The following is a 19,602-nucleotide window of genomic DNA, read 5'->3' as shown; positions in this document are numbered from 1 at the left end:
GACACACAGGTGGTCGTTCGGGCTTTGCGAACATTTTAATGTAAAACATCGAGACATGGAAACAAAATGTGCTTTTTCGCCAATGCATTTAATTTTATATATTCATATTTGTGAGGACGTCTATTAATTTATGAAGGCAATCATTTCGCCACTAATTGCTGTCACGATGTGTTCCTTTGACTCGAGCACAGCTTGGCTTGTCGGGCTGACAGTTGCAGCCGCCGAGGGTTGCGGCACATTAATGGCACTAGAGACGGTGGAAGAATGGCCCGACTTTGTGTCACGTTGCTGCTACCGCAAGTAGGTGTCCTGTGTCCTAATAATTAAATTGCGTAATCAAACAAGAGTCAAAGTCTTTTGTATCATTTTTGATATGCTGGCATCTTAAATGTAAAATATTTCAAAACAAATATTACATCATTTAGCGGACATTAAGTTACACAAATCATATTTATAGTGTGGGTAATCAGAGGCACCAACATGTTCCCCCACCTCTTCTAATGTTTTGTGTATCACTGCCACGATTCTCTTTTGAAACAGGGTGAGCACTATTTTATCCCTGGTCCCCTCGCCTGTTTTGGCCATGCACATCATCTTCTTCACCTTCTTCCTGATGTAGTGCCATTTACAGTATTTCTTATTTGCTCCTGTGTGCGGTTCTCTGACTCCACAGCATTGGCAGCCTCACACATTTTATCCCACTCAACCCTCTTTTGTTCGCTGGAAATGCCAGAAAGAATCACCTCCTACTCCTTGGCAGTGAATTCTGATTGGGCAGAGTGTCGCATCCCAGGCATGTGGCTAATTTAAATAGGATTTGTGTATGTAAATGGGGGTGTGGCCAGTCACTCAAACATGTGCACTCAATTCCACATTGATCGGGATGTAAAAAGGAAATGTGCTTGGATTAATGCATGCGTGCACTTTAATACATCTGAAACTGTTTGTACATACACCGTTTTCTGCATTACACATACACCATTTTACAGTATGAAATCGATGCAACTCTTAATACATCACTGACCATGATGAGGGGCCTCGGGTAACCATTCAAGATTAAGGTAAAGGAGCATTTACAGTCAAAATAAATTACGTGATTTAATCTGTGCATACAAATGATTAATGCAATAATTTTTTTGTAATTAATCACATGAGGTAACTCGTTATTTTTAAAAGACGAAGACGTGTGAATAAACACAGTACACACCTGTTACCTGCAATAAGAAAATATGTTTTTTAACTAATGACCTGACATAAATATGTTTTATTTTAGTTTTAATTCAACCGTTTTATTAAATTAAATGCATTAATTTAATTTTGAGTGACATTACCTGTCTTTGGGTCGAGTATTTCTGGAGAGAGGTGTGATGGTGGCGTGCCAGGGGAAAAGTGTTCATTGCTGTAGGTGATGAGGGGCGTCAGCGGGTGGACATGGTGGGCATGCTGCACTACAGGAACTTTATTGGACTGTTGATACAAGAAAAAAAATATTTAGGAGATGATTTCTGACAATCATTATTACTTCAAAAACAGACATGATATGCTTGTAGCTACTCAATATTGTGCACAAAACATTGCATATGTTGGGTGTTGTTTGATAAACATCAAAAGAAGAGTTCATTTGTGAAAGGCGTGTGTTCGACTGCTTCTCTCATGCAATCTGGATCAAAACCAAGGAACACTTAAAAAGTTTTTCAGACACATGCCAAGACCATTACATTCATTTAGCTGAGGAAAGAACTGTTTGTGCAGTCCAACTAGGAAAACAACAGCACCACTAAGTCCAAACGTCACACCAGTAACCCACAAACACAATTGCGCAAAGGTAAACTTCATGCCGGTAAACAACTGGAGACATCCTCTCCCACTCAGTCTGACAGCAGTCAGTTGACATATATGTGGGAAATTGACCCGAATGGATGGATTATACTGACACATTCTCCTACGAACCATATCTCACAAAAACACTCCAAGTTTAGACAAACGCAACACTTATGGAGAACACTTAGTCCTGAGAAAAAACCTGCTTTTGCTTGCAGCACTTGCATTGTTCTTTTTTTCCCCACACAAATATTGCTTCATAATGACGAAAGGAGATATTTTTGACAAGATCTGACTAGCGTTACCACTCCGATGAGGATGAAGCAAATAACAACAACCAGCGTCTCTATTTTCATTAGGCAGCGCTCAGCCTAGCAGTCATTTCCCCTTGCTGCCTGCTGAATAGAGCACTTGTTGGCTCAACTTGTCACATGGGAGGGTCAAGGGGAGTGGGGGGGGGGAGAAAAGAGTCTTGTTCCTCCAGACTAACCTTTCTTCAACATCCCTCCCCACCCCCTTCCCAACCTCTCGTTTCTCCAGCGTGGTCTGCAGTGAAACAAGGTTTGCATTGAGCCATTTGTACACTCTCTTGCTTCACTCTGCTTAGAATTGTTCCAAATGTTGGCCATGCTACTTTTTTCTGCTGTTTTTATGGACGGGTCAGCCTTTTCCTCCTTTTAAATCATAAGCAAAGTGGTTTCTGCGATGTCAAAAGCACACTTTGATTCTGCTGATGCCAGACGGAGAAGAAAATATTTACGGGTGTTGAACATTGGTATATTAAGATCACTTTGCTCATGGATTTGTGTATTTCCAGAGACATTTAAGGTCAATGTACACGCACTAAAAACACAATGAAACAGAAGCACTGATGAAGATTCAAGCCTAAGCCAATTATTTGTAGAACTGCTCTGTTGGAATCCCTGGTTCCACATGTCATGTAGATTTGAGTTGTGCTTTGTTGTTTGGTGTAGGATATGTTAGAAATTTCCCTATATCGTGATGACTGTTTGAGACCCCCAGAAATGGGTGCCAACACATTTTGGAAAGCAATTCAGTGAGAATTTGAAATGATGTCTATTAATAATTAATAGCCTGGAATACGCCAATCGTTAGCTCTAAACATAACAAAGTTTGAAGGCACTAATTTCAACTCCAAGCTGTTTTTGAGTTCAGCAGCTTGACAAAATGATAAAACTATTCTGACCTGATTTACAGGGTAAGGACAGCAATCCGCCAATTCATTTATTTCATTCTGTATCTAAGGGCGATTCTTTTTTTTCACAATTCAACAGAATTGGTAAAGAATAAAGAAATGTTCAATCTAAAAGTCCAATGGCCTGACCATGGCTCTAGACTAAAGCGGTCAAAGATAAGTTCCCTGTTATGGCACAATTTTATTTACACATGATTATTGTGTCTCCTGAATGATAATCAAAGATCATTTTAGCTTGGAAACCCTGGCGGATCGTTTTTTCATTTCCATCTAAGTTGCTGTGAGTGATCACCTACCAGAGTTCCGAGCTGCTAGCAACTATGGCGAGCAGCAACAAGCGACTTATTTTCTATAGTTGCTTGGAAAGTTTGTGAATCGAGGGTTGCATTTTTGGGGCTTTTTTTTAACGTGTGGCTGCCTATTTGGGCTTGCTTTTCTGTCCCCACAATGAAGTAAAACACATTTGCAACGGTATATATTTTGTCGTTTTCTACACATTTCCTGGTTATCCCGCTCACAGTCGACTTGGCACGCCTCCAAACACACTCACACATGTATATATATTAGGGCTGCAACAACTAATCGATTAAATCGATTAAAATCGATTATAAAAATAGTTGGCGATTAATTTAGTCATCGATTCGTTGGATCTATGCTATGCGCATGCGCAGAGGCAATTTTATTTATTTATTTTTTTATTTTTATAAACCTTTCTTTATAAACTGCAACATGTACAAACAGCTGAGAAACAATAATCAAAATAAGTATGGTGCCAGTATGCTGGCTTTTTTCAATAAAATACCGAAAAGGATAGAAATGTAGTTTGTCTCTTTTTATCCGATTATTAATCGATTAATCGAAGTAATAATCGACAGATTGGTCGATTATCAAATTAATCGTTAGTTGCAGCCCTAATATATATATATGTATATATATATACTTATTATTGTATTTATATATATTATATATATATGCAGTGTGTGTATACAGTATTAGTATATATACTATATACACACAGTATATGTGTGTGTGTGTATATATATATATATATATATATATACACATACACACACACAGTGTGTATATGTATATAAATATTTAAGTATAGTATATATACATTCAAAAGTGGGATTAATTTGATTTTATAAACTAGTCATAATAAAAAATGAATACATTTAAAAAAATATATATATAATTACTGGATTTGTCCCCAGGTGGGAAATGCTTTGTCTCTCTGTGTATGTATGTGTGTCTGTTTGTGTCCATTTTGTGTTGAGCATAATGTTTATTCAAATAAAAATGTTCATAAATTAAACTAATTGCCAGTTCCATGATAGGTGTGCCACACATTTTAATAGGGTACACGAATCAAAGATAAAATAACTTTTTGCAATTTATCGTGGTTAATTAAGAGGTAACTATGGGCAAAATGTGATTAATCGCGATGAAATATTGTAATCGTTTGACAGCCTACTCAAACGAATCATGTATAAGTGGCTCCGCGGACTTGCTTTATTTGTGGACATGTTACTACAGCCTGTTACAACTACACATACTCATACTCATGACCCATAAGCAAAGTGCACTAAAGGAAACCACAGGTAATGTGAGCCATGTTTTAAATATAAACTTCTACGTGATAGGACAGATAACAAGCAACCTGGAACCAGATGGTATCTATACTAACAGGGGGAAAAGCATTCTCTTTTGCCTTACATAGAAGTGCTTGTTGCAAACAAGCCTGGAGTGGTGCATATCTCTTAAGTCAGTAAGTAAAACCAGCCAGTACAGGTCAGTAACAGTACTGTACTTTTTAAAAGAAAAAGGGAAAATACAGTATATCTGTCTCAACCTTAGAGGTTCTGAACTAGGGGCGAGGTGGCAGTACCTAGGTTGGCTGTCCAACTTGGAACTGCGCTAAGAAAAGCACAGTCCTTAGTCAATGTGGGTGGAGGGGTGGATTTCATTCAAGCAAACATGTTTTTGGATCCTGCACATCTGAATTGAATTACTAGGCAAACAGCCGATGGGGAAGAGAGCTTAGAACAAACTGAATAACCCCACAGCTTTGTGTGTCTTTATGCTTGGCGATTCTGGGTGGGAGGCTCAGAGGCCTTTCAAAACTCCAGGAAAGACAGGGTGAAAAGAATGCCTGGCATGCTGAGAAATCCAAGCCTTGTTTGTCAACGGCAACAGGAAGCGGACGTGAGAGGGAGACTGAACGTGTCGTATATCTCTAAAACCAACCACTCCAAAAGACAACGTGTGCTTTACGCCTGCTTTACGTCTGGCCATTCCCCAAAAAAAGGTCAATGGCAGCAATATTCTAGGGTTAGAATAATAAAATGTAGAGTGGCCTCATATTACTGCAGTCGCCAACCCGTGGTGTGAAAATTCCCATTGGTCATTAAATTAATTAATAGGGCATGCAAAATCAGCAGAGCATTTATGTGATGGACTTAAAATTATCATAATTTGACTGGATAATAAACACAGTAACAGACGCACCAAATATTTAGCCAATATTGAAAATAATCCCGGTTGTTTCTCTGCTCAATACAAAACAATAAATTATCCATAGGCTCAAAGAGCTGTTAAAATAGTATTGGTCAAAAGCAAGGAAACATATCACTTGACTTTAAATCAGGCTGAATCGTTAACAACTAATTTAACTTCTTAAGTCACTGTCAAGCCTAGAGAACTGACACATGAGAGGAAGAAAAAAAGATATTACAGCAAAACTTTTTTCAACTATACAACTTTAAATACTACAATACTAATAATTTGGTGCTTCAGGGCGACCTATGATGAGCTCCTTCTTTTGGGACAGTGAGTTTGTTTCCATGCACTAAAATGGTCTATTCTCCTAAATAGTTCCTTTTAATTTTTCAATTTTCACACCTACATGTGGCGTCCCAATGCACACTCTCTAATGCGGCTATTGGTCATACGACTTGTGCCACCGTACGGTGGGGGGGGGGGGGGGGTAATATGGCATGTAATATGTACCTGTAACTTTGGCACATTTTACAAATACGTTGGTTTCCAATCACATAATCTACATGTGTTAGTCCGGTTTCTCAAAACCAAACATGATAAGATTAAGGTGTTTCCATGGGTTGTTGGATGCTTCTTTTGTTGGAGACAAACTATTTGAGGAATCAGACTAATTTAGTGCATGAAAACATAGTGAGTTGTGCACAGGCAAGGATGGTTTCACTCTGTTGTGATGAAACTGATGATTATGATTAAAATCGGAATTGACCTGCAGAGTGAACAAGGTCTTAGACTACTTTCCTTAATATGATATAAGACTAACTCAATTTCAGCATGAACTGATGAAAACTGATGCGATGAGAGGCAAAACGTCTTCTAAGACAAACTGAACAGTGCAGTTGAATGCCTGGGAACAGAGCGAAGTGTGTTTAATGTAGATTAGAATCATCATAGGTCCCTATGCTGACAGGTCCAGGTATCGTATTGTTTTTATTCTGATTAGCACTTAAAGAAGAAAATTGCATTAATAGTCAGTTATACCTCATTAAGGAGTCACAAATGTCACTAACCCAATATGACAGCCGAGGCTATTGACAAAGAGAGGAGTTGTTATGGACAAATTACTGCAAGTGGCAGAATGACCTCAGTGAGCTCCAAAATCAGCCTTGACATTATTATCAAATCCATGCAAAAGACTATGAATCGATGTGTTTTAGAAAACGATGAGCTCGTAATTCATACAGCAACACCAAGGCTCACAGGTCCAACTTATCCTGACTGATGGGATAACAAGTACCCCCTTACTGGATCACCTGGCCCTGCAGCGCATTTGATGGATTATTCATTAAGAGGCAGCACAACCTGATATGTGCAGCTTTTGGTGAGTGTGTGTGTGTTGTTTGCCTGGTAGTGTCCGCTATGCTCATAGAAACACTTATTCCCTCCATCCCAGTCCCCCCAACACCATTGTTACTACCAAATGCAATACCAACTGAATACTAAACAAACCTGTCTGTTGAATAATTGAGAATCTCGGGCGGTAGGAGGCTTTGATTAACATACAGGCCCTATGGAGCCAATCTGCACAGTGACAGTGACAGGGATGGTTCCCCTTACATTCCTAATCATCAAATTGTTATGATTTACAGTTTGCAACCCCCTTATTGCACTTATCTAGGTTAGGAGCAAATAATTCTGATGGGGTCGCACAGTGGCACAAATGATAATAAGCATGTTTGCCTCACAGCTAATTTCAGTTTACATGTTTTTATCCATGTGGGTTTTCTGCAAGTATTCACGTTTCCTCCCAAAGTCCAAAAACATGCATGTTGGGTTAATTGGTGACTCTAAATTTCCTTTTGGTATGAACAAGTGTGACTGGTTGTTTGTTTATATGCGCCCTGTGATTGACTGGCAACCAGTTCATGGTGTACCCTGCCTCTTGTGCAAATCCTGTATGGAAAAATTGACGATAAACAATCTTTGAAGAATTCAAAGTCAACTGAGATTGGCTCACCCATAATCCTAACTGGATAAGCGTCAGAAAATGAATAAAAATGTGGTAATCCTTATAGCATGTAAAACCTTGAGAGAGCTCAGTGATTTTCCACAGGACTGCAATCTATCTGTGGTGTTGGGTTGCGTAATGGCACAGCAGCACCTGCTGCTCGTTAAGAAGAGCGATTTTTTAAAATGTTGCTATCTTTTTTTAAAAAGACAATCTAGAGCACATTTATTAAACTCAAGACCCGCCACGTCATTTTATGTGGTCTGCCACATTATTTAATGTGGTTCGCCACATCGTTCAATGTGGCCCGTTACATCATTCAATGTGGTCTTCCAAGTCCTTCATTGTGACCCGCCCCATCATTCAATGCGGTCGTCCTCCATGTCATTCCACGTGGTTTGCCACATCATTCAATGTGGTCTTTCACGTCATTTAATTAAAGATTAAAGATTAAAGTACCAATGATTGTCACACACACACTAGATGTGGCGAAATTTGTCCTCTGCATTTGTCCCATCCCCTTGGGGAGCAGTGGGCAGCAGCGGCGCCGCGCCCGGGAATCATTTTGGTGATTTAACCCCCAACTCCAACCCTTTGTTGCTGAGTGCCAAGCAGGGAGGTTATGTGTCCCATTTTTATAGTCTTTGGTATGACTCGGCTGGGATTTGAACTCCAACCTACCGATCTTAGGGCGGACACTCTTTTAATGTGGTTAGCCACGTCATCATTCAATGTGTCCCTCTAGTCTCAGCCATAATTGCGATGTGGACCCGCAATAAAAACGATTTTGACACCACTGATCTAGAGCTTCCTGATTACTTGCTAAATATAGCAACAGTCGTAAGATGACAACACTGATTCTCTGGCAGGCTGTGTGCTGACGTGGGCTAGGAAGCAGAGTTATGCTGCCATCTACTGTACATCGTTGTAATGATAAGCTGCATTAAACAGTCCCAATGTAATGTGTTTCATGAGCGAGGGCGTAACAAGTAGTGCCAAATCTAACCGTGGCAGTCCAAATGCCTTGGTGGCGGGCTTCCACACAAATAGTCCAATCCAGATTTTTTTTGTCAAATCCAATTTTTTATATAGTGGTTCACATTACAAAAAAAATGGGTTGTCTCATTGTGACCGCAAACTGACCTGCGCGCCAATATGACATCATGATGTTACATGTGCTGCATGCAGTTACAGAAGTAAACATGGCTCCAATTGTAGTTGGTCTCCAGTACAGACTCAGGATTTGGTGCAATCAAAGACTGTTTACACTGCAAGCCAAAGTGACCCCAATCAGATTTTTTAAAATCAGATTTTCTCCAGCTGACTGTTTACCAGAGGTGTGGACTCGAGTCATATGACTTGGACTCGAGTCAGACTCGAGTCATGAATTTGATGACTTTAGACTCGACTTGACAAAATGTAAAGAGACTTGCAACAGGACTTAGACTTTAACATCAATGATTTGTGACTTCACTTGGACTTGAGCCTTTTGACTTGACAAGACTTGCTACTTTCCCCAAAACCCAAAGATTAAAAAGTTATTCAGGAGCGCTCCGTATATTTCATTGTGTACAAGTGTGTGTCTGTCAGCGTGTGTGCTGTCGGTACAACATCCAATCAAATTAAATTAATAAATAAATAATAATAATAATAATTTATAAATTAGATTCACGTTCTTTTCATCCGACAGCATTCATCCAATCAAGGTGCAGGACAACCAACGAAGAAGAGTTGTCAAACAACGCGCCAGTGAGGAAAAAAATGATACCAAAGATAGTTTCGTTCGGGTATAAAAACTACGAGGTGGTCAACAAAAAACGAATTGCAGTATGCAAAACATGCGGTTCGAAGATTACAGACGGAGACGCAACAACTTCCAACTTTGTTCCACATTTGAAGTTGCACAAAGAACTGTAAGTTTTGAATGTAAGCTAACATTTATTGGCTAAGTAACGTAACTTTTATTAGCTGTGTAGTTAAATCAATGAGGCTGTAAACTCACTGCTAACGTTATTGCAAACACGGCAATCTGTTGCATCCACTGCAGTTCATATGTGTACCGTTTCAGCTAGCTTTCCGACATACTGCTGGTTGTTTACCTCATAGACATCTTATAAGTAGACGCAGCATTGGCTGCTGTGACGCGAGAAATTGGGCCGCCATCTTGAAGTGGTGATGAGGAGCCGGCGAGCAGCCTAAACTGACAGTTGACAGGTAGAAAACAAAGATGCTAAACTGACAGTTTAGCATCTTTGTTTTAGCATCTTTGTTTTTTTTAGAAAACAAAGATGCTAAACTGACAGTTGACAGGTAGAAAACAAAGATGCTAAACTTACAGTTTAGCATCTTTGTTTCAGCATCTTTGTATTTTTTAGAAAACAAAGATGCTAAACTGACAGTTGACAGGTAGAAAACAAAGATGCTAAACTGACAGTTGACAGGTAGAAAACAAAGATGCTAAACTGACAGTTGACAGGTAGAAAACAAAGATGCCGGGCTGGTGTTCAGCGTTTTCCTTCTCAAATGAGCGGACTGTTGAAAATAGGAATCGGGGGATTACTTTTCACAAGTAGGATTTAACATTAACGTACTATTGGTTGTATTTTGTGAAAAGAATATTACCACAGAGTTGAGAAGGAGCAAAGATCTTCAATAGTACTGAAATCTTAGCCGCTAGCAAACAAGAGTATGACCATAATAGAATTGCTTGTCAATGAAATTAATTACATTAAAAAATGTCATACTTGAATAACATATAGTTCTCTGCAAACCTATGGTGGCATCATGCCTTCAGTGTGCATATTGTATATAGTTCTCTGCAAACCTATGAAATGTTCTATTTTGTCTTCATTATTTTGTCAGAATACACCAGAATGCTTCATTTGTATGTGAAAATCACAAACAAATCTTCTGGGGGAGGATGACCCCCCTACAGGGGTTTGGTTTACAAACTTTCAGCCCCACCTAAAACAAAATTCACCGGCTGCCACTGATTATGATGCATTCTCATTTTAGGCAAAGTATAAGACAATACTTTCTTAACAGTATAATTGTAACCAGGAATAAGTCTTCAAGTAACAATATTCAAATAGTAACATGGTTGGGTAAAACAGAATTTGGTTTTATTCTGAATCCAGTGAAACAGATTGGTGGTTTTAGCTGATATAAAGACTTTCAGGTGTTTATATATGTTTATGTTTAAGTATTTGGCAGACGCTTTTATCCAAAGCGACATACATAAAAAAAATACATATAAAACAACCACTGTAAACATTATCATTTAAGGGAAGAATGTAATACAAAATATCAACACAAAGTGTCAAGACAGAATAAACTCTCTGCTGCTGCAGCAACAGAGATACAGTCTATAGGTCCCTAAGATACTGTATATTGATATCTAATGTATTCATACATTGTTTATGTAGGATATACGCATGTATATATAACCTAACCATATTGTTTCTTGAACTTAAAAATAGCTGACCGTTTTTTCCCCCTTCTCTGGGAGGATGGGACAAATGCAGAGGACAAATTTCACCACATCTAGTGTGTGTGTGACAATCATTGGTACTTTAATCTTAATTATATTCCCAGTTTTGATCTCGGACATCTGGTCACTTATAGCATATAAGAATATTCTATTACTGTTAAGCAAACTATGAATAATAAAACATGCCAAAACATGTGTCCTTTATCATAGCTACACGTATGACAAAAAACCGCATGAAAATCAGTGGTATTCAGTGAGGTAAGATGAATTAAATGCGCTGACAGTTCATTGCTCCTGCCAAATGAATTGCACTGAGAGGAGCGGATCACCACTCCAAGATGGCGGACCCGTGTCTCGTCAGTGCCAGTAGGCAGTACTGCTCGATGCTGTGTCTACTTATAAGATGTCTATGGTTTACCTCACAACAGCCATGGTGGCATCATACTACGCCCCCATCGTGCACAAATGACTGACAGGCTCTTGGCCAATTTGGTCTTTTGCAAATACAATGCAGCATAGGGCCCTGACATGTAAAAAGTACAACTCTGTTCATTGTTATGTTCACGTATTTGTTATGTTTTTCAAGTGTACGCACACATAAACACACATACAGTATGGGATGAGATCAATGAGATAAGGTAAGAACAGGATAGAAACTGCTGTGGAACTAGTTAAAATGCAATATGCCATGGAAATACAATGTTAACACTTTTGGACAAATAAGTACAGTTGCACTTGTTTTTTCAAATGTGTTTATTCTGTAAAGGAATTAGTTAAATGTTTAAAATGACTGGTAAATACTGCAATGTCAGCACTATTTTTTTCCCTGCAATTTCAAATGACCTTGTTTTAATAAATAAATACAGCGTTTTAAAAGCATACACAATCTGTGTAAAAATATTAGTCCCCGGTTAAAAGGACTTGAAAGGACTCGAAACTCAAAATGCAGGACTTGGGACTTGACTTGAGATTTTCCAGTCTTGACTTTGGACTTGACCCGAGACTTGCCTGTCTTGACTCGTGACTTGACTCGATACTTGAGGGCAAAGATTTGAGACTTACTTATGACTTGCAAAACAATGACTTGGTCCCACCACTGCTGTTTACACTGCAAGTAAAATGTGATTTTTATCAGACTCCAGTGTAAACGCGCCCAGGCCCCAATGTGGCCCCAATGTGGCCCCAATGTGGCCTCGACATCACTTGCATGCGCACTTCAACAAAGGAAGTTGACCGGGACAGAGTCGCTACTACTACAAAATAAAATAAAAGTCACAACACCTAAAAAATTTGTTATTTTACATAAAAGTAATTTAAAGTAATATAATGTATGATTGGATGTATAAAGTGTGATATATTTGGGAGGGTTCTAATCTTTTAATTGCTGTTAGAGGAGACACGGACGTCAGCTTTATTTTTCAACTCACATGTAAGCAAATGCGCCACATTGTCAATTCCGGTCCTTGAGCATTCGCAATTAAAGTATAGAAATATATATATATATATATATATATATATATATATATATATATATATATATATATATATATATATATATATATATATATATATATATATATATATATATATTCATATTTTACATATAGCCTATTATTTGCGCACTTTTGACAAATAATGCACCGAAAATCCGGTCGTCTTGAATTGACATTGCTCACTGAAACTAGATGTTGTGATGAAATATCCACTTCCACTGGCTACTGCGTCTTTCCCCTCGCACAAGAATGACGTAGCTCGCCCAAAGCTGATGAAAAACTCAAATACGGGTCGCATTCATGTCGCGCTGCGTTTAAACTGAAGTCACATTTGAAAATATTAGATTCCAATCGGATTCAGGACTACCTCCAGATGTGACCTGAATCTGATGTAAAAAGATCAGAATGGAAGCACTTTGGAGCGTTTAGACTGCAAAAAAAACAAATCTGTGACACGTGAGGGCAAAAAAAAAAAATCATATTTAGTGTTCAGTGTAAACGGGGCCAAAGTCCACATTTTCTGAACGAAAGTATTGCGCGTACAAGATTAGGAAGGAAGAGGTCAAGCATTTTGACTTTCGCAGTTTGCGAGACATTTGCTTCTACATATGTCTGCTACAAAGAGCGTGTTGGCAAGTAGTCTGAGACAGAGACGGGAGTGGTAGGACATTGGCGTGAGTTCCTAAAATACAATTTTCGCCTCTTTTCTGCTCAATTGTCAACCATTAATTATGCAACCTTCTATTTTGCCTAACAATTATGACTTATCGCTTTTTGATGACGTTCTGGTCGGATGAATGCGACCCGAGCGTTCACTCTGCAGTCGCAGCACATACATATTCGATTTAATCCACATACGAAAGCGGCTTGGGTTGGATTTTGAAAAAATCGGAATTGTACTGTTTACATTGACCTTAAAAAATCTGATACAGGCCACCCCCACCAAGGACTGTTTTCACTGCTGGACTCTAGAAAAAGGTTCCGCAGCTTCTGTAGCAGAACCTCCAGGTTCTGTAACAGCTTCTTCCCTCAGGCCGTAAAACTCTTGAACGCATCAAAATAATCCCCTCAATTCCCCCCAAAAATGGATTAACTCGCTGGAATATAAAGACAATATAACATACATCCATAAACGTGGATGCATATGCAAAAGTGCAATATATTTATCTGTACAGTAATCTATTTATTTATATCTGCACCTTATTGCTATTTTATCCTGCATTACCATGAGCTAATGCAACGGAATTTCGTTCTTATCTGTACTGTAAAGTTCAAATTTGAATGACAATAAAAGGAAGTCTAAGTCTAAGTCTATATGAGCAAAAAAATCGGTATTGACTTGCAGAGTGAACAAAGCCTTAGACTACTTTCCTTATTATGATATAAGACTAAAACAATCTCAGATTCAACACATGCCAAGTATTCAAATAAGTTTGACTGATGTATCCTCACCCTTTCTCAGGTCTCTCGGTCTCCCTTTTCGCTCTGGCAAGTAATCCTTAGACCCCCATTGGTGCCCACCCGTTCCCCTTGCGCTCATTAGCGTGGTCTTTGGGGCCTGGGGAGCCTGCATGCCTGGGGAGACAACCTGCCGCTCCTCGCCCACACCCACTCTCCTCAGCTGGAGTAATGAGCACATAATCACCCTGTCTGCCTGTCAGGAGGTAGACACATATGAGGGCTCTGGATAGTATAAGGACACTTTCTATCCATTGTTTCTGGTCAAAAGGTCACCAGATCAAGCATAGTGACCCACTCTTTTAATGCTGATACTCACTGCATTTAAATGTTAAAAAAAATAAAAATGTTACATTCCCAAAATAGTTAGTGCCTGTTTACATGCAAGGTCTAATTTCATTGTTGGCCAAACCCTGTTTGACTCCCACACATTTTTTTGGTCATTTCAGATCGTTTAGCTGTATGGGCAGAGAAAAAGAGAACGTTCCATCCCAATAGCTGTCCATTAACATAGCTTTAATGTTTTAATGTGTGTTTATATGACATCTGCTTTGGGTTTTGTAGTTCTGGTGCTCTACTTAAGCATAGAAAAAAAAACTATGTTTTCTTTACAGAGAGCATTATTTTTAATTAATGGATTACATCTAGGGGTGTAGCAGTACGGCATCGTCAGGGTACAGTGAATACTTTGGTATTAAGGTCACAGTTTTGTTCATTTTCAGTACAGTAAAGGTACAAAGTACAAACCCAGTGTTTCCCATACATCTATTTATTCATGTTATTATGTATATATATTATGTACTATATTATGTAGTGCTGCTTCAGGTAAAATGTTTTTGGTAAAAAATTAATTAAGTAAATAAATAGAATTAAAAAAGTCAAAATTTAAAAAATATATCTATTATAAATATCCACAGAGTTTGGTGACTAAATGCCTGTAAGTAAGAATGCAATTGCTGTTTTATGTCAATTTTGTTCCGTTAAAATGTCCTTTGTTAAACTTTTGTACAAGTTTAAAACGGTCGTAATGCTAAATTTGTTAGCCTGTCAATGGGCTTGTCCACTGTATGTTAGCATTAAGTTAGCGGCATAAGAGACAACATGTATGCAGTTGCATGGCTTTTTTTCAGTTTATAACAAACTGTTTCGTTGATTTAACATGATTTTATGTGCACTTAATGTGTATAGTTATGTACTTTCCTTTGTGTGATTAGTTTTACAGTTTCTTCATTGTGAAGACTATCAATAAACAACCTCAAGCCGAAAGTATTTTCATTTCCAATTACGGCACTGTTCACCAAACCCCTGGTTCCACCCTTAGCGCTACTGAAACCATATATATATATATATATATATATATATATATATATATATATATATATATATATATATATATATATATATATATATATATATATATATATATATATATATACTAGGGCTGCAACAACTATTCGATTAAATTCGATTATTAAAATAGTTGCCGATTAATTTAGTCATCGATTCGTTGGATCTATGCTATGCGCAGTTTTTTTGTTGTTGTTTTTTTATTAAAAAATATTTTTTTTATTTTTTTAATAAACCTTTATTTATAAACTGCAACATTTACAAACAGCTGAGAAACAATAATCAAAATAAGTATGGTGCCAGTTAGGGTTGGGTATCGTTTGAATTCGAACAATTCCGATTCCGGTTCTTTGTTTCGATTCCGATTCCTGGCGATCCTCGATTCCGATTCTTTTAAGAGGCAGGGTAAAAAAAAAGTTTAGGATATTTTAAACGAGCTAGCTAACCTACGGTCTTTCTGAATGAAATAGTCTGACATTCTCCATCAATTTTAATTCTATTAACTTTTTATGAACTTTACTATAAATTCCTCACAGGGCTGTTTTCAACTAGAATATAAATATGAAATCTATGAACTTGAATATAAATATTATAAATTATGAATACATTTTCCCAGGGGTACACTTTCCTCAAGAGAGCTTTATTTTTGAAAACCTCATGAAAACACATTTACACACACAAGTGTATGATGCTGCAGGTACTTAAAAATGTTACCGTGCTCCCACTGATGGGCTAACCTGGTGCAGAAAAGCAAGTAAACAATAAGAAACAACTTGCAAAACCCAGTCCAGATTAGCAGCAGGTACAGTATAAAATCAAAGACAGTTCTTGTTTAGGAAAATGACCATATCCGCCTTCTCAGGCAGGATGCGTGAGCGTTCTGGACAGATAGTGTCTCCTGCTGTGGAAAATACACGTTCGCTGGGTGTGGAAGAAGCTTGAACGCATAAATAGGAGAAAGCGCGATCTGACAGCAAAGGATAAGTCTTTTGTTGGTTCCACCGGACCACCACCATGCAGCAGGGTCGTCAGACATAAGTATCGGTGGAACGTCCTGGTACATCTGCAGCTCTCTCTCCACTCGTTTCTTGATGGACATGGAGCTCTGTTATTTCGCGGTTATTTCTTTTTTTTTTGTAAAGTAAAGCCACACTTTCGACCGCCGACGCCCGCTATCCATGCTTGAGCTTGACTGACTCGCTCGGCTATGCTAACACTTCCGGGGGTGGGCGCTTCTTCGTTGGTGCTCAGCGGCTTCTTCTTCCGGTTCGGCTGACTTTTTTTTTTTTTTTTTCCGGTCGGCGGACTCGGTATCGAAAATAGGAATCGAAATTTAAACTTTTGAACGATACCGGGAGAATCGGAAAGTTAGTCCCGGTTCCAATTGATACTCGATACTCGATACCCAGCCCTAGTGCCAGTATGCTGTTTTTTTTTCAATAAAATACTGGATAGGATAGAAATGTAGTTCTTCTCTTTTATCCGATTATTAATCGAAGTAATAATCGACAGATTAATCGATTATCAAATTAATCGTTGCAGCCCTAATATATACACATATATATACATATACACATATTTACATATACACATATATATACATATACATATACATATACACACATATATATATATATATATATATATATATATATATATATATATATATATATATATATACATACATACACTATACACAATGTGATATACTAGATTATAATTTACAACCTTTCCATTTTAGGAAAGTAAAACAATGCAAGTAAGTTCGAACACCATGGCAAGCCATGAGTCCCGCTATTCAAAAGCTGGCCTACACGCTTGTAGAAAGCACTGCACGCTCCCACGCCTCGTCATTTTATGGCCACTTTAATACACACTCTCCAGGCCTGTGAAAGTGCCCTGCACGCCTGGCCCTCAGCTCCCGGCTCCCTTTTTCTGGGCCCAGAGAGGCTTTAAATACTTATCTACGGCCGTTATTGTTGTTTATAGTGCACATTAATGTGACAACATACCAATGAGTGACACTTCCAGTCTTTTTTTATCTGACTAAACAAAATCTGGGACAAAGTCTTTAAAGGTATTTAATTTAAAAAATATTAATTTTCTTTATCTTACCAGAAACATTTTAAATGGGTGGCAACTTGCTCAAAGTAAAATGTTTTACCTGATGCAATGGCCGCCGTGCAGTATTTGAACCTGTGAGCGAGACCACTAATCACTCCAAACACCACCCCTGCACTGTAGCTTTGTTCCTTTTTTTTTGGTGCACGTGCGTTTCCTGACAATAACGAACACTAGCGCCCTCTAAGAGTCTACTTAACCGTGACATACAGCAGCTTTAATTTATAATGATCAGTCATTTGGGTCATCAGTTTTCTACATGCTGTTTTCTAACAAGGAGCTGAATGCAAAATCACACATTGTTATTTTGCATTGCCTCAAATTCAAACTACACTTACATGTAGTTTCATTAAATATAGCATAAGCTATTTGACTTAATAAATGTTGGCACTTTGGTTCACTGCTTGCGATTAAGGTGTATACAACTAGTCAAGGAATAAAAAGCAATTTACTATTTGAAAGTGTTGTGTTTATTTAAGATAACTTAGGAAAAGTCTTATAGTATTTGGTAAACTAGTGATACCTTGTTTGCTGCAAAATGCAGTTTTTGCTGACAAGCAACATAAAGAGACATTTTTAAAGGGAAAAAAAGTTGTTCTGCTACCTGTATTGCACTCTTAACTGTTTATTTTGTGTAAAATAAGTTGTCTGTTTAATGTTAGTGTACATAAAGGGAGCTAATGTAACGTTTTTAATAGATGTGGATAAAGTATTATTTTCATCTCACTGTGGCATGCGAACAATACCAGCAATGTTCAACATGTAGTGAGATCTGGTATGAAGTTTATTTTTGACCCTGTCTTCAAGATATATATTTCAACAGGGGTGGGGTTTATTTGCATGTAATAGGACAACCTCCCGAAGCATACTCAGAAAAGGGGTTAAAAATGTGACAGTGGAGCAAAATTTACACCAAAGCATATCCAATATATAGTATATATTCTAGACTACAAGGCAATGTGTTGAATATAGATTAGAAGAATCATAGTTCCCCTTTTAATATTCCAATTCTAATAAACCAGAACATTTATTTGTCAATTTGGACTGCTACTAATGACTATTTACAACTAATTCATCTATCTTAACAATTAGGCGATGAAATGAATTATAAAGTGTTCACTAATACCGGGTCTCTAATTTTGCCATCGGCTTTTAAATTTTGCTTGAGAAATTTTACGGCATGTGCGAGCTAACAATAAAAACAATAAAGATGACTACTTCATTCAAAAACATTTATTTATACTGTAAATGTCAATTTCATAAACTGCTACAAATGTAAGACATTTGTCCATTTGTCCAAGGACAGGCAGAGTGCTGATAAAAACAATGTATCATTTTTATGTAAAAAAAAAAAAAAAGAAAGAACAGGCAAAATAGTAGCAATAAAACCAAACAATAAAACAATATTAAAGCTATCTAACTTTCTAAAAAATAAAAGTGCATTTTGTGATAATGATGTGTTTGAAACCTGCATGCAGGTTTATATATAGACAAAGTTTAGCTGGTAAGTTTTGGATACGATGATAGTTAAAGCTATGCTTCACACAACTCCTGTCTCTTCTCCAGATGCACAGTCTGACATGCCTCTGCTTTTAATGCGCCCGTATCACAGACGTACTGGCTTTAAAGGTAAGATATTCTTTGCACATTTAGCAAGATATGTATGTTTTTGGTGTGTTTAGATTGAAATGTCCTGATACTTTCTATGTTTTCACTTGCAATGTTGCCAGTGGCCACAACCATTTTTTTATTCTTGTTGCTCTCCAGTCACTGGTTGTGCTGACTCACGCATGTTCATTTTCATCCAGAAAAACCCGAAAAACACAAACGTAACTTAAACAAATACCCAGAAAGCGCAGAACTCCACCAACCCATATGTCCCAATTTTATAGAGTCATTAAAAAAAAAAAAAAACAGAATCAAGAAATGTCATCACTTGTCCTTTGTCTCATTTCAGACATTGTCTGAAGATTTAAATTAAAATCGGCCCTTATCTTGAAATAAACGTAGTGAACCCTCTTGTCAGTCATACACACTCTTTGACTCTTTGAGTGGAGGTGGCACAAGGGCCACAAGCAAACACACGCAGGGAAGTTCAGCCGAATGACGTAAAAATAAGGTAATGTAGTAGAAATTATCCATATCACCCACA

At 37.8% G+C, this 19,602-nt stretch overlaps 1 protein-coding gene and 1 long non-coding RNA gene across 4 annotated transcripts in view; one reads left to right on the top strand and one right to left on the bottom strand.

Moving 5' to 3' along the window:
* LOC133652563 (uncharacterized) overlaps window positions 1-19,602 on the top strand; it is a 105,753-nt gene that overhangs the window by 22,545 nt on the left and 63,606 nt on the right. For both annotated transcript variants that reach the window (XR_009826594.1, XR_009826593.1), the window contains exon 5: window positions 19,017-19,079. This is a non-coding gene — a long non-coding RNA (uncharacterized LOC133652563). The remainder of the gene's footprint in view (window positions 1-19,016; window positions 19,080-19,602) is intronic.
* LOC133652559 (transcription factor 7-like 1-A) overlaps window positions 1-19,602 on the bottom strand; it is a 73,417-nt gene that overhangs the window by 9,843 nt on the left and 43,972 nt on the right. For both annotated transcript variants that reach the window (XM_062051449.1, XM_062051450.1), the window contains exon 5: window positions 1,332-1,467. In XM_062051449.1, the coding sequence (XP_061907433.1) occupies window positions 1,332-1,467 (136 nt within the window). The remainder of the gene's footprint in view (window positions 1-1,331; window positions 1,468-19,602) is intronic.

This window comes from Entelurus aequoreus, linkage group LG06 (assembly GCF_033978785.1).
Source record: "Entelurus aequoreus isolate RoL-2023_Sb linkage group LG06, RoL_Eaeq_v1.1, whole genome shotgun sequence".
Lineage (NCBI taxonomy): Eukaryota > Metazoa > Chordata > Actinopteri > Syngnathiformes > Syngnathidae > Entelurus > Entelurus aequoreus.
Note: the sequence above shows the minus strand (reverse complement) of the source record. Positions and strands in the feature narration are given on the sequence as shown.